General features: G+C 38.6%; 1 protein-coding gene across 2 annotated transcripts in view; it reads left to right on the forward strand.

The window, feature by feature from the left end:
* CDK15 (cyclin dependent kinase 15) overlaps positions 1 to 22,386 on the forward strand; it is an 80,424-nt gene that overhangs the window by 10,047 nt on the left and 47,991 nt on the right. For both annotated transcript variants that reach the window (XM_032594159.1, XM_032594160.1), the window contains exons 5-8: positions 9,219 to 9,313; positions 10,057 to 10,119; positions 15,759 to 15,882; positions 17,526 to 17,646. In XM_032594159.1, coding sequence (XP_032450050.1) covers positions 9,219 to 9,313; positions 10,057 to 10,119; positions 15,759 to 15,882; positions 17,526 to 17,646 — 403 coding nt within the window. The remainder of the gene's footprint in view (positions 1 to 9,218; positions 9,314 to 10,056; positions 10,120 to 15,758; positions 15,883 to 17,525; positions 17,647 to 22,386) is intronic.

The raw sequence follows: 22,386 nt of genomic DNA on the forward strand, positions 1-22,386 counted from the left end.
CTACCCAGGCGCCCCTACATGAGCCCTTTGAAATCTAATGATGATAGGATTGCTATCAATTTCAGAAAAAAAAAAAAAAAAAGACGACGATGAAGAAGAAGAAGAAGAAGAAGAAGAAGAAGAAGAAGAAGAAGAAAAAGAAATGTCTCTTCTCTTTTACTTTCTCCCCTGTTAACTATTTTCCCTTCTTTATGGAACACATACTTATATGCCCACCATATTGCTGGGCATTATGAAGGATGAGAAGAAAAAGCCCTGATTTTTGCTCTCTGTCATTTTCAGTCTTAACAGAGCAGATGATTCAAGTTACAAGTGTTATAATGGAGGTTAAAAAGAGACATAAACTAATATGAGAACCAGTTAGTCTCAGTGTGGCTAATGGAGTCAGTAGATTTTGAACTGAGCTTGGAAGGATGGGTTATGCAAACAGGCATGGAAAAAGCAATTTACAAAATGAGTTTATAACTGAATTTGATGCCATTTTCAAAAGTCTTTTAGAGCCCCTGGGAAATATGTCGTTTTGAATTTGAGTATAGGGGCCAAATGGCCGTCAGGTTAGCCGGGAATTCATCCTGGTAGGATCAGGTGCATTCTGGAGGAAAGTGTGGTTTTAAGTGTTTAATATAATGGAAGCTGCATTTACTAATGTACTTATTAGTGGTCCCCATGAAAGTATGATCAGATTTAGAAGGAGTTGTGTGGATAGGTTGAATAGTATTTCTGAACATAATAGAAATCCCCAGGTCACCAATATAATGGGAGAGCCTCTGGCCCAGCTTCACCGCATTTCCATGGTGTTGTCTTTGTGCGTTTGAGCTTGCCTATTACTTCAGGACTGCCTTGCTCAGATTTTGCCCACAGCCAAGTTTTTCAGGTTGACATTTGACTTAACAATGAAAAATTTTGCCAGTTTTGCTAACAGATGGTTCTCAGCATGGTTCAGAAAAGCTGGATCTGTATTGTTCTGTATGGTAGATGTTTCTTTTATTGCATATTTACTAAGAAATTGCCTCTCCTTCACAGGTGTTTGCAATTACATTTAGTATTCAGCTGTGGACTTTCTTGGTTTGTTTTATGGACTTACCTTACTGAACGCTTTGCTTGTATAATATTAAAAACCACAAGAGGATTTTTGACACATTGGAGGTTGTTAGGCATCCATTTTCCAACAATGAATGTTTCTTTTTCCATCATTGAGAAAGCTAGAAGCCCTTGTTAAAGAAGCCCTCTCCCCTCAAGAAGGGATGAGGCCTCATTTGAAAACTTTGGCACTGTCCCATTTTTCCTGTAAGAACTTTAAGGATGTGAGACCAGGGAGACAGGAGGTTAAATGAGAAGGGATGGAAGGCAAAATAAGAACAGCTGGAGTTCATTAGTTAAAACCCTGGGTCACTAGCTAAAAAGGCAACCGAAAGCCACATGCAGAAAAACTGAACAAGTAATGCAGATTTTTTTTTTTTTTTAAAGCCTTGAAGCAGGAATTACTTTTCCTGAACAGTTTGGCTGCTCTGATGGGATATCAGCCAAAGATTTACTGAATAGAATTTTACTACATGCATGGTCTCTTTATATATAAGTAGAATACATGTGGTGGTTCATTAGTCTGGCCATTTGGAATACTATTTGATCTTAACATGTAATATTATGAAATCAGCAAAAGTATGAACAACACGAAGGAAAACATATCTTAATACACATGCCAGATGCTTTTCATATGTTACCTCTTCCAATCTTTTTAACAATCTCCGGAGATAGATATTACTATTATTCTAACATATAGCCATGCTTCAAACCAAATCTCTCTGATTGAAAAATCTGTACATTCTCTATGAATATTCTACAAATATTTATTGACCACCTACTATGGCCAGGCACTCTGTTGGCTTCTAGACACATAGTAGTGCACAAAATAGACATGTTTCCTACCCTCATTCCTTTGCTAATTAAAAAGATCAGCTGCCTTTATAACAACTTGAAAAAATCTTCCATAATTGGCTCTGGAATTATATTTTAAATGTTTATTTTTACAACTAGGAGAAGATACTTTCATTTGAATAGGTGAATATTTTAAGCTTTTATATAAGAACACATTCCCTAATTTTATGAAACTGTGTATCAATGTCTTAATAATGTGCATTATTTTAAGTATCTTTCAAAAAAATGGAAACTTTCGGTTCAAACCCAGGACTTTCACTCTCTTAGCAGCATTTGTTTAGGAAGCAGTCATATAACTAATCTTTTTTGAAGACTATGACATAATCTTTTCTCCTCCTTTCCCCCATTACCTTTTTTTTAAGAAACACTTACAGCAACTCTAGTAGGTAAAGCATGTTATTTTTGTTGTTCAGATGAAGGAGTCTGAAGTAACTTGTCCGAGCCTCAGAACTAGTAATCAGAATTGTTAGATATTAGAATCTATTCTATTCTAATGCTACTTTATTATGATAAATTTAGAAATCTGTAACTCAAGCACTTCTCCTTTAGCAAAAGTAAAAATAAAAATAGAAATCTGTTTTTATGATACATTTTGTATAAACCTTAAGCAAAATGCAGAAGAAATATTTTAAAGAAAATAATATTATAAATTTGTCAATTCTGATTCTATCATGTACTCTACAGCATCAGCAATTGCAATGTTTAAGTTAGACACAGTTTTAGCTGAGAATCTTTCAATATCATTCTCTAACAGAAAACATTACAGGGGCACCTGGGTGGCTCAGTTAGTTGAGCATCCAACTTCGGCTCAGGTCATGATCTTACAGTTCGTGGGTTCGAGCTCACACGTCGGGCTCTGTGCTGACAGCTCAGAGCTTGGAGCCTGCTTGGGATTCTGTGTCGCCCTCTCTCTGCCCCTCCCCCACCCATGCTCTGTGTCTCTCTTTCTTAAAAATAAATAAACATAGGGGCGCCTGGGTGGCGCAGTCGGTTAAGCGTCCGACTTCAGCCAGGTCACGATCTCGCGGTCCGTGAGTTCGAGCCCCGCGTCGGGCTCTGGGCTGATGGCTCAGAGCCTGGAGCCTGTTTCCGATTCTGTGTCTCCCTCTCTCTCTGCCCCTCCCCCGTTCATGCTCTGTCTCTCTCTGTCCCAAAAATAAATAAACATTGAAAAAAAAAATTAAAAAAAAATAAACAAACATTTAAAAAAATTTTTTTGAAGAAAACATAAAGTAATTATTCCCAGTCCATATATAAGAAAACTGAACCAAAAATAGACTAAGGAACCTCCCCAAGGTCATGCAATGTGGTAGAGAACTCCTGAGTTGCCTGTTACTACAAATAGATTGTGGGAGGCCTGGTTGACAAGAAGTCCTCCATTGAATGCAATCAAATCATAGCACAGACATAGCACATTTACATGTGTATAGTTATATTTTTACAAAACATTGTCAGGATGATGATATGTGATTGGATTACAATTCCAAAGAAATTAGATAAGTATTTATCTAACATTTGTCTCAACATTTATTTAAATTTATCTAGATTTCTTTTCTTGAAATGAATAACTCAACTCATTGACTGGATTTGTGACACCCAGGCCAGAAAAAATGTAACATCAGGAACCACAAACTCTTTTTAATTCAATACTCAGTGGAGGTTGAGGATGGAAATTGGCTCCATTATTGACTCCTACATAAACTCAATTACAACAGTTTGGTCTTCATTAATTTGCAAGCACATATTGAGCGCCACATGCCAGGCCTATGCTAGGTGCAGGAGATAGAAAAACAGGGACAGGGACAATCCATGACTTCAAAAGCTCACAGCCAGCTATTCACTACATATATATGTGCCCTAGGACTTTGAGGGCCAGCCTTGTTTTTCCTTGTCATCATCGTCTTTTACACAAACTAAAACAGAACACAGCAGAGTAAAATCAAAACATCATGACCCATTGCACTTGGAAAGCATCAATTTTCCTACACCTTCACTAAGCCACAACCCCCAATAAAATTAACAAAACCAAGAAAATAAATATTTTCATATCATTGCAAGATGAAAACATTTTTTTAAATTATTAAATATCTTACATATATGAGAATCAAATTAAATGCCATTTAATGTTCAACCAGTTGGTCATCTACTTTTGGACATTTAAAATAAAGAAAGAAATACTTTGCATTTTGTAAATGAGCTGAATAATGTTCAGTTATGGCTCATTTGTTCCTGATCTTTGGGATTCTGTTGTTTTCTTCAGGTTTTCTCCTTGGCTTTCTGAGTGTTCTCATACCAAGTTAATATATGCAGAATTCTTACAACAATGCCTGGCATGTAGTAAATGCTCAATGAGGTATCATCATCATCATCATCATCATCACCATGGAAGTATTTTGAAAGGACTCAAAGAAATTCCATTGTGATTCCACTTTTCTGGAGCTTTAAAGCCTCCCCAATTTATCTGTGTGTCTTTTCTTTGAAGAAACACAGAGATAGGTATACTTAGAATGTGTGAATTATAAAAACAATAATTTTAACAGGAACCAGGATGCTCTGATTTAAGGATCTTTCCCCTTCTCAGGTGGCTTTTGTATCCCTCAGCTTGTGAGTCTGCACAACACACCATATCCTGCTCTGAAGTTTATGAGACAGGCTTGGAGTTAGAAGAAAGACCTTTTCTTCTTGGGTTTGAGACCCACACATCTGAAGCTGTAAGCATTTTAGATCCCTTTGGTAGATGTGGCAAACAATACCATGAGATAAATTCTTTAAACATCATCTACTATGTCACGTAAATTGCCTATTATTACTCACCAAAAGCCACAGTTTCCAAAGAAGTATTTCAGTAGTTCGGGGGTGTTAAAAAAGCTGTAGTAGACATGGCAATAACCCTCAAACATTTATAATGTAATGAGGAAGACAATGAAGAGAAACAAGGAATGAAAGCATTTCACAGAAACACCCTATGCCAACCAATTATAGATATAGAAATGACATTAGGTAATTAGTGACACTAATTCAATAGTAAATATTTATTTGATGTTTGTAATAGACCAAAGATTGTTCTAGACACTAGAGAGATAGCAATAAGCATAAAAGACAGAAGTCCCTACTTTCAATGGGGACATTCTTACCGGGTGAATAGAAAATAAAAATACATTCTTAAGGGTGAATAGAAAATAAAAATAGAGGGGCACCTGGGTGACTCAGTCAACTGAGCATCCCACTCTTGATTCTAGCTAAGGTCATGATACCAGGATCATGGGATGGAGCCCCGAGTTGGGCTTCTTGCTAAGCATGGAGCCTGCTTGGGCTTCTCTCTCTCTCTCTCTCTCTCTCTCTCTCTCTGCCCCTCTCCCCCACAGAAAGAAAGAAAGAAAGAAAGAAAGAAAGAAAGAAAGAAAGAAAGAAAGAAATTAGTAGTATGTTTGGTGTAATAAGCAGTAGGTGCTCTGGAGAAGAAAAAATCAGGGCAAAGGGACAGAGGATCACTAGGGTAGGTCTGGGGTGGGGAGGCTGCTATTTCATTGAGAAGGGTCATGGAAGCTTAGACTTCTTGTGTATGGTTTGAGTGGAGACCTGAAGGAAGCAAGGGGAGAAATGCACAGACAATGGGATAAGAGGATTATAGGCAGAGACAAGGAAAATTGTAAGACCCAGGGAGGAAATGTGTTTGGAAGTGTCCAAGGAACAGTTAGGAGGCGAATGTGTTAGAGCCAAGTGAGCAAGAATAGGAATATGAGGGCAAGGAGGTAATGGCTGGACAGGCCATTGTAAGTCTTTTGTATCTTATTCTGAGTGAGATGAGAGACCACTGGAGCAGAGACATGCCTTGACTTCAATCTTAGAAGGATCACAGTAGCTGGCTGTTCTGTGCATGACAGACCACAGGAAGGGAGAGAGGATGCAGCGAGAGACTAGCTAGAAGGTGTTTGCACTAATTCAGCCAAGATATGATGATAACTTGGTCTGGGATGATAGCAGAGGCGATGGCAAGAAGGGAGGGATTCTGGACATGTTATGAAGGTATAACCAACAGATTTGCTGAATTGGATCAGGGTATGAGAAAAAGAGTTGAGAGGAGTTTAAAAGTATTTCTGCAAAGAAATTGTGAATTGAAGATAAGACTAATAATATAAATATAAGTGAACAACAGAGAAGTGGTCAAACTGACACTTTTCCTACTCTTATAAAGCAGAAATTATCAAGAAAACTATATAAAATAAAGATTTTATAACCACACTATTGTTAGCAGTGAGCCTCATCCTAAGTAGATACTGTTCCTTGATAGTATGAAGCCATCATGATTAAGAAAACACACCACCATGATTTTATTTTTTTTATTTAAAAAAATTTTTTTATGTTTATTTACTTTTTGAGAGAGAGAGAGAGAGAGAGAGAGAGAGAGACAGAGTGTGAGTGGGGGAGGGGCAGAGAGAGAGAGGGAGACAGAATCCGAAGCGGGTTCCAGGCTCTGAGCTGTCAGCACAGAGCCTCACTTGAGACTCGAACCCACAAGCTGTGAGATCATGACCTGAGCCGAAGTCAGACGCTTAACTGACTGAGCCACCCAGGCACCCCATCACCACCATGATTTTAAAAATAAGCATCACAAGTTTTAGCAAGATCAAATTTAAGTAAGAATAAAATTGTATTAAAAATAAAATTAAAATATCTTAACAATTTCAGCTTTACCCATTTCCCTTAAAATCTAGTTTTGGTGCATGCTTTGTAATGCATGTATGTGTATATATGTGTGTGCAGGAAGAGAAAATTAACATAATTCATAAATAAAAATTACACAAAATACAGCATTCTCAATTGATGGTAAGAAGTCACTGTTATAAATATGGAGGGTGCCGAAAACTCTAGCAGAAATATAACATAAACAAAAGTTAAAGATACTAATCTTGGAGTGGGAGTTTAGTGGAATTCAAGGTAAAAGGGAGGGCAGAAGAAACTGATGGCTGGGATATTAATTCTAATTTGCAACCATGTGATGGTTTATATTTTCCAAGGGTTCCACACATAACATCTGATTCCATCCTCATGTCAACCCTGTGAAGTCAAGTCAGAAAAGGCATTATCTTTTTTTCATAAAGAGTGTGATACTCTCCTGAGCTCACTCAGATAGAAAGTGATGAGGCCAGGATTCACATTAAGGCCTCTGGCTCCACAGTCAGTTCCCTGTTAAGACATTCAATAAATATATCTGACAAATTAAGTGCTTACTCTTGGCTGAGTGTTGTACTAGGTGGTGCAGCTGCATCCAAAAGAGAGGAAAAGTCACTCCCTCCATTCCCATGTAGCCTTCAGGCTGGGTGGGGGTAGGGACATCAAACAAATGCCTGTGAAACTGTTTACTACATTTACAAACCAATGCGTTTGTAAAAATGAAATAATAAATTTAGCTCGTAAAGACTCGGGGGGGGGGGGGGAAAAAGTAAAGTTAGAGTATTAGTCATTAGAGCAAAGTAAGATTAGCAGGTATAATAGGGCTCCTTTGGTGATTAAAGGTTCCCAGCTCAAACTGATGTTAAGAAGGAAAGTCACCAGCTAATAGTTCTGATAACTATGCGCTAGCAGGGTGTAGATGACGTCACCAGGAATCCATGCCTCTCCATCCCCAACACTGTTTTCTCTGCCTTAGTTTTATTCCCAGACATGCTCTCACCAGGTGTTGGTAATCTGGCCAGAGCAGCTCCTGGTGAAATCCTACAAGCTCAGCCTTCTTCTCACAGTGGAAAAGAAAGCACTTCTTTCTGGATGACACCAGCAAAGTAGGGTTTTGTGCCTGTCTTTGAAGCAATCACTGTGGCTAGAGGGTACTGTCCTCTGATTGGTCAGGCCTGGGGGACATGCCCAGTCTGGGTAGCCATGGGGTCAGCCCCACCGGAAAAGCATGGACTGAGTGGGCAGAGGGATTTTTTCCCCAGAGGAAAGTGGAGGTATTTCCACTAGAAAGGAAAATGGCTATCAGAAGGGCAAAATAGCAGAGGATCATTACAACAGGAAAGATTCCTGAGAGGAGTAATTTGTTCCAAAATTTGAAGGTAGTGTTTGGGTTTGGTTTTAATCTTATGGAATTCTGGGGAAGAGTTGGTGAAGGAGATTCATGACATACAAGCATACCCTGCAGAACATTGATTTGAATTTTTATACTTCACTTTTCCTTTCCTGTAAGTCTTAAGGACACTATTTATTCATGCAGGGATGTCCTGAACTGAGACTCATCATCTCCCTATCATGCCTTTTCTGGTCTCCACCCTTGTGAAGCTTGGGGGGGTTCATATCCCTGAAGCTCCCAAAGAGAGCTTTTCAGACTCCTTCCCAGCCACTCACTGGCCTTTTGTGCTGACTTCTCCCTTTTAAGATTGCCTTTAGTGGGGCGCCTGGGTGGCTCAGTCGGTTAAGCAGCCGACTTCGGCTCAGGTCATGATCTCGCGGTCCGTGCCCCACGTTGGGCTCTGTGCTGACAGCTCAGAGCCTGGAGCCTGTTTCAGATTCTGTGTCTCCCTCTCTCTGACCCTCCCCCATTCATGCTTTGTCTCTCTCTGTCTCAAAAATAAATAAAAATTAAAAAAAAAATGATTGCCTTTAGTGACCTAATAATAATTTGTTATTAAAGATGCAAGAGACAGTCCTCAAACTTCACCACTCCCACTCCCCTGGGCTCCCCAAGATTGGCTCTGTCCTCTTTTCGAGTTTGCATTTTCTCCTTTCCACAGAGGTTGGCAATTCTGCCTTTAAGAAATCCTCTCCACTCTATTATGTTCATCCCATACCCTTATCCCTGCCTTCCACTAATCATATCCACGGGCCCTGCTGACCCTCTGTGACACTTTGAATTTTGGAGAATGGTCACATGTTGCAAAGTCCTACTCTAGAAGGCAGAATACTCCATTTCCTGCTCCTCCAATGGCCTTTATCTCTCCAGGCCTCCTCTCCTGTAACTCTGAAGCAGAGATAAGATTCCCAGAGGCAAGCATTTGCAAAGTGCTCTGAGTGCTTTGATGAAATTGATTAGATAAATGGAAACATAGTTTTTTGCAACTGCTCTAGCCTGTAAGAAAAATAAGTTATGTAAATGCAGTGGCTTGCCATTTGACAAATGATGAAGGTCCTTTGTAATTTTTAATATTATTTCATGAGAATTTTTCCCAGCAATAAAAAAATCAGAATGATTGATTTGAAATGTTTAAAAAATAAATACTGCTTGATATCTTTAAAGCAGTACTTTCATTATCAATGATTGAATTAATATTTTGTTTAATTTTTTCTAGCTTCTCTCCTGAAGGGTTTGAAACATGCCAATATTGTGCTCCTGCACGACATAATCCATACCAAAGAGACACTGACATTTGTTTTTGAATACATGGTGAGTTGCCCCAGCATTTTATAAAGCATGAGGAAAAAGCCTGGTGCTTGTACAATGAATCTGTTAATATTTTATGGCATGATAAAACTTTCATTACTATGTGGAAAGTGTCATGGAAATTTTCATTATTATGATTGCCAGAGCTTATTGTTCTTACACTCCTTCTTTAGTCCTGCTTCTTTACCCACTGTATTTGTTGTCTTTTCCCCCCTTACCAACAATAATAAATAAGCACTTTGAGCTTGCCTCCTCAATAAAACTTTTGTACTTATTTTTTATCTATTTTTAATTACCATCTGAGCAGAATCCAACATGTTTTCATTGACAATAAAGACATGAATCACAAGGTCTTTAAAAATTGTATACAAGTTTACTAAAAATAACTCATTTTCATATTTTTGAAAGGAAAAACATTCAGATATTAGCAGAAATAAATCATAGGGCATGTATACTTGACTTGCCTCCAAGGAAAGTGAGACATGCCCCTCCACTGCCTTCAGTGGCAGTCATTTAAAATGAGCATCTTTTTGTGATGAGAAACACGCTTCCTTGTAAGAAGCCATTTAGAAAGACACCCTGTGTTTGACCTTAATAGTGAGGTCTCAGGAAACCTGGTTATGTATCTTTTGTACTTCAGTCTCAAAAATTCTGAACTTTATAATACCTCTGACAGCCAATCTATGGTCTACTTTAGGACACTGTTCAAGCTCCACTAATGTTACTCTCTCCACCATTTTGTGTAGCACACAGACCTGGCCCAGTACATGTCTCAGCACCCAGGAGGGCTTCATCCTCACAATGTCAGGGTGAGTACTTTGAGGGTCAGGATTCAGGAGAAGAATTTCGAAACAGACTGTCATCACAAAGCAAAGTCTCATGATACTAAGTAAGAAGATGCCTATCATTGATATTCTAGAGAAAAGTTTTTTTCAAGAGTTGCCCCTCAAGATATAGAGCAATGTCTAGCTATTTTCCAGGCAGCTTAACCTTGTTAGTCATGGCCATCATGCAAATGTGTCTTTAAAAATATACACGAATGAAAAAGAATTGCATTAAAAGGAAAGAAGTAAAGCTAAGACATTATAAAATAAATACCTTATTCGTGGCAGACTACTGTGGTCTGTGATAGTGTTGTACTTATATTTTCCCAATAGAATCAGCAAACAAACTACCTTTGTTAGGTCTAATTTAGTTATCTGTTTGCCTCTTATATCAGATCCTATTATAAATGGGACCAAATTCCATTTTCTAGTCATTGGAATAGAAATAATAATAAACTCTCAACTAGCTGTAATTCTATGTCTGTTATGAATTTTAGAAACCATTTTTATTTCATACTTTTCATGCCCTAAGGTTTTTATTGGCATTAATTAATTAATTGGTCCTTGATATAACATATATGAAATTTGTATATGATGTATTCATATTCATTCATTTAACTAATATTTATATTCCTTCTTTCCTTCATTCATTCAAGAATGATTGACTACTTCATATTATATTAAGTTTTGAGGTTTCAATAATGAATAAGTTGTGTTTCTTACTTTCAATAAGCTTAAAGCCCGGTAAGATATATGGACTTAAATAGGCAATAAGAAGCAAAGTGATAAGGGCATGTTAACTAGAAACGCTATGAGAATTCATAGTAAGGGGACCCATCCAGTCCTACAAGCAAAGGGGAAAAGAAGATTTGAGGACAAGGGGTTGAGGAGAGTGAAAACATTTTAAGATAGCTGGTGGAGAATGGATAGAGACCTAATTAGGCAAAAAGAAGGAATGTCTAGTAGTGTGTTGAGGACTCCAGTGAGAATGAAAACCATTAAATTATCTTCATGATCATGGGATTTCCTTTTTAATGGCAGGGCTTAGCAATTCAAATAGAGGAATATGAAAAGTAGACTGTTAGAGTGATTCAGAGTTGGGGTTTTGCCAGACATATGAAAGAAAAAGACAGTTGGGCAAGAGAGTTGAGGAGACTGTCAAGAGAGAGGTTACAGTGATGGTCAGAGACTTCTAAAAGGAGCCTAATCTGAGGGAAGGAAGTGAAGATAGGCAGGTTGCTGATAGCTAGGGACAGAATAGAAGAGCCAAGGAACTAGAGATGTTGATTAGATAGAGGAAGGCTTAGAGAAAGAATAACTGTGAGAAAGATAGAATATTTTCAGGCTTGAGTGACTCTCATACCAGGCACTGTGCTAAATGGTTAGAAGGATAAAAAGCCATGAAGAAGACATGAGTTCTGCCCTCAGGGGCCTTAAAAACCAAAAACAAGGGGCGCCTGGGTGGCGCAGTCGGTTAAGCGTCCGACTTCAGCCAGGTCACGATCTCGCGGTCCGTGAGTTCGAGCCCCGAGTCGGGCTCTGGGCTGATGGCTCAGAGCCTGGAGCCTGTTTCCGATTCTGTGTCTCCCTCTCTCTCTGCCCCTCCCCCATTCATGCTCTGTCTCTCTCTGTCCCAAAAATAAATAAACGTTGAAAAAAAAAAATTTAAAAAAAAAAAAAACCAAAAACAAGAGATAAGAAATATGCACCAATACTATTACAGGACATTTGTGAATAATACCGAGTGAGAAATAAGACCTCATGTAGATGTACAAAAAAAATAAAAGATATCTTCTCATTTTAAGAGTTTTATTAAGGCAGACATTAAAAGATACATTGCATTTCAAGAGTCTGTAATAGGGGAAGATGTCACAGAAGGAAGGAATGTTTTCAGCAAAGATACAGAACAGAGAAGTAGAGGATGTGTTCAGGAAAGAGGATCCCGGAGTCATGGACTGTTAGGGTTAAATGAACTACATTACTTTTCAGTCTTTGTGTTTTGACCCATTAGCAGGTTATGAAATCAATTTGGCAATCAGCAACCAGCATTTTAAAAAATGAAATAGAATAGATGAGAAAAGAATAGAAAATATTAGGATATGTTACACCTAGTAAGAATAAGTATTATTTTGTGCAACTTTTGTGCCACTTGAAACAGCGCTTATATCTATGTATGAATGCAAGTACTGGATACACATGTATTTCTTATGGTAAGTTGCAGCAGGAAAAAAAAGCCTTAAAAACTCTGGGCTGCTCTAACTTTCTTAATTTGCAGAATTGGAATCCAAGGTTTGATAAGACAAATATTTTGCCTGAAGTTATAGAACCAGTTTTTGCCATTGCTAAAAATGATTCTTGGTTAAGATTCTTTTCCAGAGTACTGCATCTCTGGTCCTATTGGCCCGAAATAGAGAATATATTAGTAAAATGAGGATATGTAAGTCTGGAAAAATAGATTCGGTAGGTGGTTGAGAACCTTATTTTCTAAGATGTGGACTATATTTCTTAGACAGTAGAGTCATTCAAGGGGTTTGCATTGAGAGAGAATAACATGATCAGAAGGAAATTTATGTAACTGTGGTCTGTGGGATGGATTAAAGAGTAGGGGATTTCATTAGGAGTTCATTGATGTGGGCTGGCCCAGTGCTTCTCAAACTTCAATGAGCAGATGAATGACCTGGGCATCTGATTCAGGAAGTCTAGGGTAAAGGCCTTAGCCTCTGGGTTTCTAACATAATCTCCTTGATTGACCAGAAGAATTATAGCTCTATTAACAGAAATAGAAGAAGTTGATTGAAGAGGAGGAGGAGGAGAATTCCTGTTTTAGACATAGTGAGCTTCTAGTTGAGGTGGAAATCCAAAGGAAAATGAGCAGCAAACAATTGGAGAGGAGATTGGTGCCCAAGAGGAAGATAGACGCTGGAGATGTAGACTTGAGGGCAATTGGAACATGTAGTTTGTAGTTAAAGACAAGAGAGTAGATAGCCCAAAGAGCAAATACACAAAGATAAAAGAACTGATTATAGAACTTTTGCCTTTAGGGGTTGAAAGAGGAACAGGACAGCAAGAGACAAAAGAAAGAAGCTTTTAGGAATGTAGAGGATCCAGAAAAATACACTCTCATGGAAATCAAAGGAAAAGACAATTTCAGGGAAGGCATGGTTGAGAGTGTCACTAATGCCAGGAATACAATTGAAAACCATACTTGACTATTTTGTGGATTTGTGAGGGATACACTAATAAATAGAGGGGTTTATTAGGGGTATGTGGAAGCACAAAGGAAAAAGTTTTCCCATCAAAACAAGTGGGAGTAGGGATGAGTTCTCCATAGCCAGGGCAGCAGTGAAAATGCTCACTCTGGCCCAGGTGGCACTAGCCCAATGAAATTATCTTGTCCCCAAGAGCCTCACTGTGTTGGAAACAGGACGAACCCCTGGGGTATGGGAAGTCTCTCTGGAAAGAATCACCCGAGATCTGGCTTGGTGTTGACTGAGAAAACACCATGGGATTGAGTTCTGTTAATGGTGCTTTGGTGGTGTGAAGGAAGAATCCAGGTTGCAAAGGATTCAAGAGTGAGTGAGTGGTGAGGTTAGTCAGGGCAGACTGCAGTTTTGAGAAGTGTGGCTCTAAAATACCATATGTGTGGGGCGCCTGAGTGGCTCAGTCAGTTGGGGGCCTGACTTCGGCTCAGGTCATGATCTCACAGTTCGTAAGTTGGAGCCCCATGTCAGGCTCTGTGCTGGCAGCTTGGAGCCTGGAGCCTGCTTGGGATTCTGTGTCTCCCTCTCTCTCTGCCCCTTCTTGGCTCACACACACACTCTCTCTCTCTCTCAAAAATAAATAAAATGTTAAAAAAATAAAAATAAATAAAATAAAATACCATATATAAATACTGCAGCGCTTTACCATTTACAAATGCTTGTGGACATTCATGTGGAGCCCGGGAGGAAGGGGATTGAAGAGCAAGAAGGTGAGGGCGGGTGTGACTAATTAGTGAGAGCAGTCTGTACTCCAACATGAAAGGCGTTTCAGGCTGGCCCACTAAGAAATTCTGTCTCTGACTCAGCCAGCTCCCTCTTCCTTTCCCTGTCAAGTTTTAATTTTCTTTTCGCCAGTTTCTCAGAATGGTGTAGTGGAGTTAGGCTGGTCTGAGTTTGAGTTTTGGCCCTGACAGTTTCTAGACATGTTTTTAAAGTATCTTTGAGCCCTATTTTTCTTATCTGTAAACCAAGAACAAGCGTTATCTCCCTCATGGATTACTTTGAGGATTATGAAAGGTGCTAGGCATACAATAAATGTTGTTTTCCCCTTCCTCCCTTCTGTCTCTCTCCCTCAATTGTCTGTTGCTCCCACTTTCCTCAGTATTTTCACATTGAAAAGCAGTAGGAAAACTCATAGAACCAGTGAACATAGGAGTGTCAGGAAATTTTTAACATTCTTAAATGGCTCCTGAGCCTGATGTAGGACCTGCATGAAACTACACAGACACAGCTGTGCCATGGTGGGCAAACCCCCCAGGCCTCTTTGGTCAGATCAAGCTGCCCCTCTGCTTGCCTCCAATGTCTCCTAGTCATTGCTAGGCCAGTAAACGTGCCAGCATCTCTGAAGTTCCCAGTTTCCAGGATGTGATGCAAAAAGTGTGATGGATTTACCTGCACAGCTCTGCATCTGCTATTGTGCCTCTGTCTCCAGGAATGCTGGGGCTGGGCTTTTCTTTTCTAAACTGCCAGAACATGTCCTCGGTTGGCATAGGTCTTTGTAAACACTAATGTTGGTGTTTCAATTCTCAATTGCCAGTGGCACTGGAAAAGAGCAAAAGACATTGGAATCCTAAGCATTCTGTTTTTCCTTAAGCGTCTACATTGGTGGGAACCTAATAATGTCTTTGGTTTCTATGCCTTATAACCACATGCAACATTTAAAACTTTGGGCCCAGAATGTATTTTTCCCTCTTATTTCTTCAACTATTTATTCCTTAATCTCTTTCTTTTCTTTTCTTTTTTGGTCTATTGTTTTTTTGTTTTTGTTTTTTCCCTGTTTTTGGTCTTTCTTCCTTTTAGTCAAATGGCTGCAATATAGCTTGTTTTCAGCTTTGAACTTCAGACTTAAAAATAGGTTTAAAAGGTAATGGTTCCTTTATTTCCTAATTCCATCTAAAGATATATTTCCTAGTCTGGTCTCCTTGTGTTATGTTTTTAAAAGGGCTTCATATCAGAGAGCCTGGAAAACTTAAGCAGTTGTAAACCTTAGAATATCATTTCCAGGTCAACTTTGATCTTATATGCCAAGTTCATCGGTGGGAAAAAAAATTAAATCTTTCACATCTAAATCAATAACTAGTTCCGAAGGAAACTTCAAAGTTTCCCTTTAGATTTTTAAGGAAGGGTAATTCCTCCAGTATCAAAGAAATGAGATGTCAGGAAAAGGCAGAATCCCTTTGTTTAGGACATGGTCTACTTATTTGACTTTCCTTGTCTTTTTTTTCCCCCTCTCTGAATGTAAATTTTTTTTTCCTCTCAAGAAACACTTTTACTATATTCTTTCAGATGACTGTTTTTGATTTAGAGGAGAAATCAACACATAGTGGCTCAAATCTCCTTAGATAAGGTGTTCATTCCTTCCAGCTTTTCATGTTTCAACTTTTGCGGGGCCTGGCATACATCCACCACCAACACGTTCTTCACAGGGACCTGAAACCTCAGAACTTACTCATCAGTCACCTGGGAGAGCTCAAACTGGCTGATTTTGGTAAGTCTCCCCTCAAGTGTCTTTCTGGGCTATGAACAATGATGCTTTTGTGTGCATGTGTTTAAAGCATTGACTAGGCCTGGCCTTTGAAAATCGGAGGCCCATGGAACGTGGTGCTTTGTGAGGATGTCAAACTACCATATAGGAAGTGTGAGGCAAGAAACAGGGCAAGTTTGGTAGCTTCTTAGGAGTCCATCAAGTCCCACTCTAATCAGATCCTAAAACTTGGGTACCTCTACTGCCCCATTGCCATTTTTTATAGAGAGACATTTGTAGAGAGAACTGTACCTAGTAGGTTTTCCTACATCTGAATGGATATAAAAATTCAGAATAGATCAAGGTTATCCCATGATGACAGGATAAAGAGGTAAACCCCAGATTATAGGATGGACTCCTGTCACAGTAGAGGCTTCAGGGCACTTGTTCTGGTCACCTATCTATAGAGCTGTGTTGCATGAGTACCTGAGGTTTTTATTCCTATCAAAGTGACAACAGATTTCCCTGGGGTATCACTGTATCTTTCCATTTTAGTACTTATCACAGTTTATAACAATATATACACATATATTTGTGTAATGATTTTGTCTACTCTGCTAGACTGTAAGCATTATGAAGACAACCTGAGTCCATTTTGCTTATCATCATATCCCTAAGGCCTGACACCACAGTAGGTGCTTAATAAATATTTGTTAAAAAAAACTAGAGCTGAGGAACCACTCTTCTCTGTTTGGCAGATATCAGATGGTTGCACTATAGCTACAGTACTTTATTCTGAAATATTAGTTTTCATCTGAGCATATAAGCATTTGGCAGATACTCATTTATGAATTCCCACAACAGAGAACTCATCTACTGAGGTTTTTTTCCCAGCTGCACATCATGTGATTCTGTGAGATAAGTAGCTGACCAACAAAAGTACTCTTATATTCCAGAGAACTTGAGAGTGATGTGTTCAAGGCCTTACCAAACTAATTAGTTTGGATTAGCAGTCCCCACCTTGTATGTACTAAACTGGGGATTCCTGGACTGCAAAAATGGAGGGGAACCTTATTAGTTGTGAATTGAGTTCTGTTGTTGTTACAGAGACCCCAAATTACAGAGGTGTAAACATGCTAGAAGCTTAACTTTCTCTCACATAACAGTCTGACCTAAGTAGTCAGAGCTTGTATGGTGGTTCCATGGTGTCTTGACCCATGTTCCTTCTGTCATGTGGCCCCACCATCCTTAAGGTATTGCCCCAACTACATATTTAAAGATGGCTGCCACCTCATTCTCATTATAGCCTAGAGGAAGAAGAAAAGGGAAGAAGGTTTGTTTAATTCCTCCAAAAGGGCATGGTCTGGAAGTTCACACATCACTTCTGTTTATATCATATAGGCAAGAATTTAGTCACCTCCCTATACTTAGCTGCCAGGAAGGCCACATCTAGCTGCAAGTAGGCCAAAATTTCAGAAATTCACTTGATGAAGATGTATGCAAGGGTCAAGATAACTGAGTAACTATTAAAAGCACCCAGATTTTGTGTATTATTTTTTTTAATGTTGCTTACTCCGCCAGTTATTAACTCCTGGTAGCATGCATCTCTTGCTGGCTCTCCAGGAAGTCCTAGGACAGTGAGGTCTGTGCTTTTTCTCTTTGGCCAGGTCTTGCTCGGGCAAAGTCTATTCCCAGCCAGACATACTCTTCAGAAGTTGTGACCCTCTGGTACCGCCCTCCTGATGCCTTGCTGGGAGCCACTGAATATTCCTCTGAACTGGACATATGGTAAGAAATAGTGTCAATAAAATGAAGAAAATGTGAGTTGTTTTACCCATTAGAACTGCTTTATAATCTGAATTGCATTTTAAGTAATAATGTTAATAATGAGAATCATGTTTATATGCAGAAACATAAAGTGCTTTCAAATATGTATCTCATTTGACTTTTGCAATTATTCTGTGAATTTTTATAGTTAAAGAAATTGAGACTCAGAGAGATCTTGCCCAAGGCATATTCTGAATTGGATAACTCTCCTCCTACCTCTTCTCTTCAGTCTTTTGTCTTTCCCCCTTGTCCTCAGAGAAACACACACTCATGCTCCCCAACCACAGATACACAAACACATACACACATCTGCACACTAATGCTCACACATGTCCAAGTACAGTTCAGAGCTTAGAGAAAAAGGCACACAGACCATGATTGAGCAGACCCAATTTTCATGCCAGTTCTATTAATTATTCTGGATTATGTTATCTTGAAAACTCACGTATCTTCTCTGTGTCTGTTTCTCCATCAAAAAAAATTTTTTAATGTTTATTTTTGAGAGAGAGAGAGAGAGTGAGCAGGGAGGGGCAGAGAGAGAGGGAGAGAGAGAGAATCTGAAGCAGGCTCAGTGCTATCAGTGTAAAGCCCAACATGGGGCTCGAACCCACTAACCGTGAGATCATGACCTGAGCTGAAATTAAGAGTCAGACGCTTAACTGACTGAGCCACCCAGGTGCCCCTGTATTTCCCCATTTTTAAAATGAAGGTAATAAACTCTTTCCATGAGGGGTTAAATGGGGCTATAGTATAAGTATAAGAATCAGATAAGCATTTCCAAGTAGAACCACATCACTGGGAAGGCTCTTAGATTAATGGAGTGCAATAGTGACTGTGGGATCACTCATCATCCTACAACAGCAGTGTTATGTTATCAGATCTTATTTCTGCTAATATCTCGGTCATCTGGGGGCCACAGTTAAATGTGTGGTGACTTTGCAATCATAGCCATCCCCTCAAAGTTAACAAAATGTAAGGACATCCTTCAGTTCCTTAGGAGGTCTTCTATAAACAAAAAGCCTTGTTTTTAAAAAAATCAATAATAGATTTTTAAAAAATTAAACAGTATTGGGGCATCTGGGTGGCTCAGTTGGTTAGGCGTCCAACTTCGGCTCAGGTCATGATCTCACGGTTTTTGGGTTCAAGCCCCATGTCGGGCTCTGTGCTGACAGCTCAGAGCCTGGAGCCTGCTTCAGATTCTGTCTCATTCTCTCTCTGCCCCTCCCTCACTTGTGCTCTGTCTCTCAAAAATAAATAAATGTAAAAAAAAATTTTTTTTTAATTAAACAGTATTCTAAAAAGGCTAAACTAAGCTTTTGGATTTCCAAAAGAATTGAGAAAGGTTGCAGAAATATTCCTCCAGTGTCTCTGGAGTCATTGATTTCCCAATACCTGGTACCATTTCTAGAAATATCACCAGCTAGTCAAAATCCTCCTGAAACTGTCAGCTCTCACTGCTCTGCACTGTCACTTCAAAGGCCTGTGCAGGCTCTGGCTTTCTCAGTGCTTAATGATTACTTCCTAGTTGTGCTTCACAGACAAACTGAAACTTCTACTCATCACTTCTAAACTTTGTTTTATTATGGAACATTTAAAACATTCAAAAAATGTATCATATATATACATCAGTGATTCTTGACCAGGGCCAATTTTGCTCCCCAGGGACATTTGACAATGTCTGGAGACAGTTTTTATTGTCACAGCTGGGAGGCGGGTGCTATAGGCATCTAGTGGGAAGGGCCTGGGATGCTACTAAATATCACAACAAAGGTTTATCCAGCCCCAAATATCAACAGTGTCAAGACTGAGGAACCCAATGTAGATTAAGAAGCATAATAAAGTGAGCTTTGTGCATCCACTCCCAATGTAACAACTAGAACATACTGCCACATTTACCTGTGCCCCTCTCCCATCAACCTGTCCCTCCACCAGATGGGCTCCTAACTTGAATTTTTTTCTTGTCGCCATTCCCTTACCCCTTTCAAAAATAATATTTGCATTTTTGATAATGTCCTAAAGATATTGTTTTACTTTACCTGCATTTGAGTTTTTGTAAAAATTGTATTATATTGGGTTTTTTAAAATGTTTATTTATTTTTGAGAGAGAGCATGCGTGTGCAAGTGAGAGAGGGGCAGGGGATGGGGGGTGGGGGTGGAGACAGAGAATCCCAAGCAGGCTTCACACTGTCAGTGCAAAGCCCCCCAGTATTATATTGTTTTTAGCCTTCTGTGCTTGCTTTTTTCTACTCAAGATGTTTCTAAGATTCATACATGTTAATCTATGTAGCTATGCCTTATTCCCTATCGATGAACATTTCAATTATTTAGTTTGTTTTTCTGTGTTTTGTTTGCTTTTGCTGTTATGAATATACTTGGTACTTATATTTAAGGATTTCTCTAGAGTACTTACTTAGTAGATTTCCTATGTCATAGGGTATATGAATGTTCAACTCCTGGAAATAGTGCTGAATTATTTTCCAAAGTAGTTCTAACAATTTACATTCGAGCAGTGTATTATAGCCCCTTATCCACATCTGCACCAACTTTATAATCAAGCAGGTAGTATGGTATGTTGTGATCTAAATTTGCATTTTCCTAATTACTAATGAGGTTGGACACCTTTTCATGGATTATTTGCCATTTGTATTTCTCGTTTATGAAATACTTACTTGTGACTGTTGCTTATTTTCTTTTGGTCTCTCCGTCTCTGTCCCACTCTGTTCCTCCCTTTCTTCCTTCCTTTCTCCTTTTCTTTTCTTTCCTTATTTCTTCCTCTGTTTCTTTCTTTCTTTCTTTCTTTCTTTCTTGATTTATAGGTGTTCTTCTATTCTGAATATTAATCTTTTATCAGGGATGTTGCAAGAAGTCTCCCCAGTTCGTGGCTTATGTTTTCATACCCTTAGGTTGTCTTTTTGAATAAAAGTTCTTAATTTTAATATTGTTGACCTTATCAGTCTTCTATTTTTGGTTAGGCCTTTTGTTTCTTATTTAAAAAAATCCTTCTCTCCTTGAGGTCAGAATGATATTTTCTAATACATTCTTTAAAAAGTTGCTGGGGCACCTGGGTGGCTCAGTCGGTTAAGCATGCAACTCTTGGTTTCAGCTCAGGTCATTATCTTACGGTTCGTGAGTTTGAGCCCCATGTCAGGCTCCGTGCTGACACTGCAGAGCCTGCTTGCAATTCTCTCTCTCTCCCTGTCTCTCTGCACCGTGTGCACTCTCTCTTTCTCTCTCTCAAAATAAATAAACTTAAAAAAATAAATTTATAAGTTGTAAAGTTTGTCCTTTCATTTTAAATCTTTAATATATTGGAAATTGACTTTTGTCTGTGCCAACCAGTTGTCTCACCCATTTTCTTCTGTGATCTGCCATAGCCAATCTCTCATATATCAAGTTTCCATGAACACAGAGGTCTATGTCTGGGCTCTCTTCTCTGTTCCACTGGGGTCAGGGGTTGGTGTCTCTGTCTCAAGACCAATGTGCCACTGTATTAATTTCTATAGCTTTATAATATTTGATATCGGGTAAGACAAGTGTCCCCACCTATTTCGTCTTCCTCAGGAGAGTCTTAGTTATTTTCCCCTTTGATTTTTCATATATATTTTAGATTAGTGTTTCAAGTTTCATGAAAAACCCTAGTGGGATTTTCACTGGAATTGCATTGAAATTATAGAACTCTCTGAGAATAATTAACACCCTTGTAATATTGTTTTCCAATTTTTAAACATGGTGTATTTCTTCACCTGTTTGGTTTGTCTTTAGTGCCTTTTAGTAGTTTTATTATTTTCTCTCTAAGCTTTTACATATCCAGAGCAAAGATCCTTAAGTCTATTTCTATTGTTTATTGTTTCTTTTGGTTCTTGCATATGGTATCTTTTTCCCCTGCATATTTAGTTGTTTTTGACAGCGATATGCTAATTTACCTTGGAATTTCATTTGTGGGATTTTTTTTGAGGCCTTGAATGAGGTAGGTTTCCTCAGAGAAGATTTGCATTTGATTCTTCTAGGTGCATTATTTAAGAAATTAATTTTTATATTTTATATAAGTGTTGGTCTGCCACTCAGATCTTGATTTCCTGATACCATTCCCTACTAAAAAGAACTAAGACTTTTTGGAGAACTGGTCAATTCTAAGGCTGGGGCAAGGAAAGTATAAGATGAGCCAGAAACATGTTATTGGGCCAGAACATTTTTTTACAAAGTGGTCAAAAAATGGGGGGAATATATCAAAATGACAGGGGAAGCAACTTGAAGAAATGCCTACTGGCCAAAGATGTACAATTTGAGAATTTGATTTATAATCAAAGTAAATGATGTAGGTAATGGATTATAAGCCACTGAATAAAATAAGAATGTGTAAGTCCATACTAAAGATAGCTAGCTAACTGGATAAGAAAGGAAGCATCTCCTTATAGTAGAATGCCAACTAATAACTGGAGAAGAAATGATGGACTTAGAAAATCACTATTTTGCAATATGGTAGTGATTGGTTCAAACAAGAATTAACAATGCTAAACTAGAACAGAAAGTTTGATTAGGAATAAAAACTTTTCATAGTCTCAGAGTACATCTCCACAAATTACTTATCAGTTACAAAGGAAAAAAAAATAGTAACTTTATAGAAAAGAAAAAAACTTGGCAGATACCACTTTCACCAAGTGATTAGAGTTAATATCATCAATAATGGCACTGACTGACACT

This window comes from Lynx canadensis, chromosome C1 (genome assembly GCF_007474595.2).
Source record: "Lynx canadensis isolate LIC74 chromosome C1, mLynCan4.pri.v2, whole genome shotgun sequence".
In the NCBI taxonomy this organism is placed as follows: Eukaryota; Metazoa; Chordata; class Mammalia; order Carnivora; family Felidae; genus Lynx; species Lynx canadensis.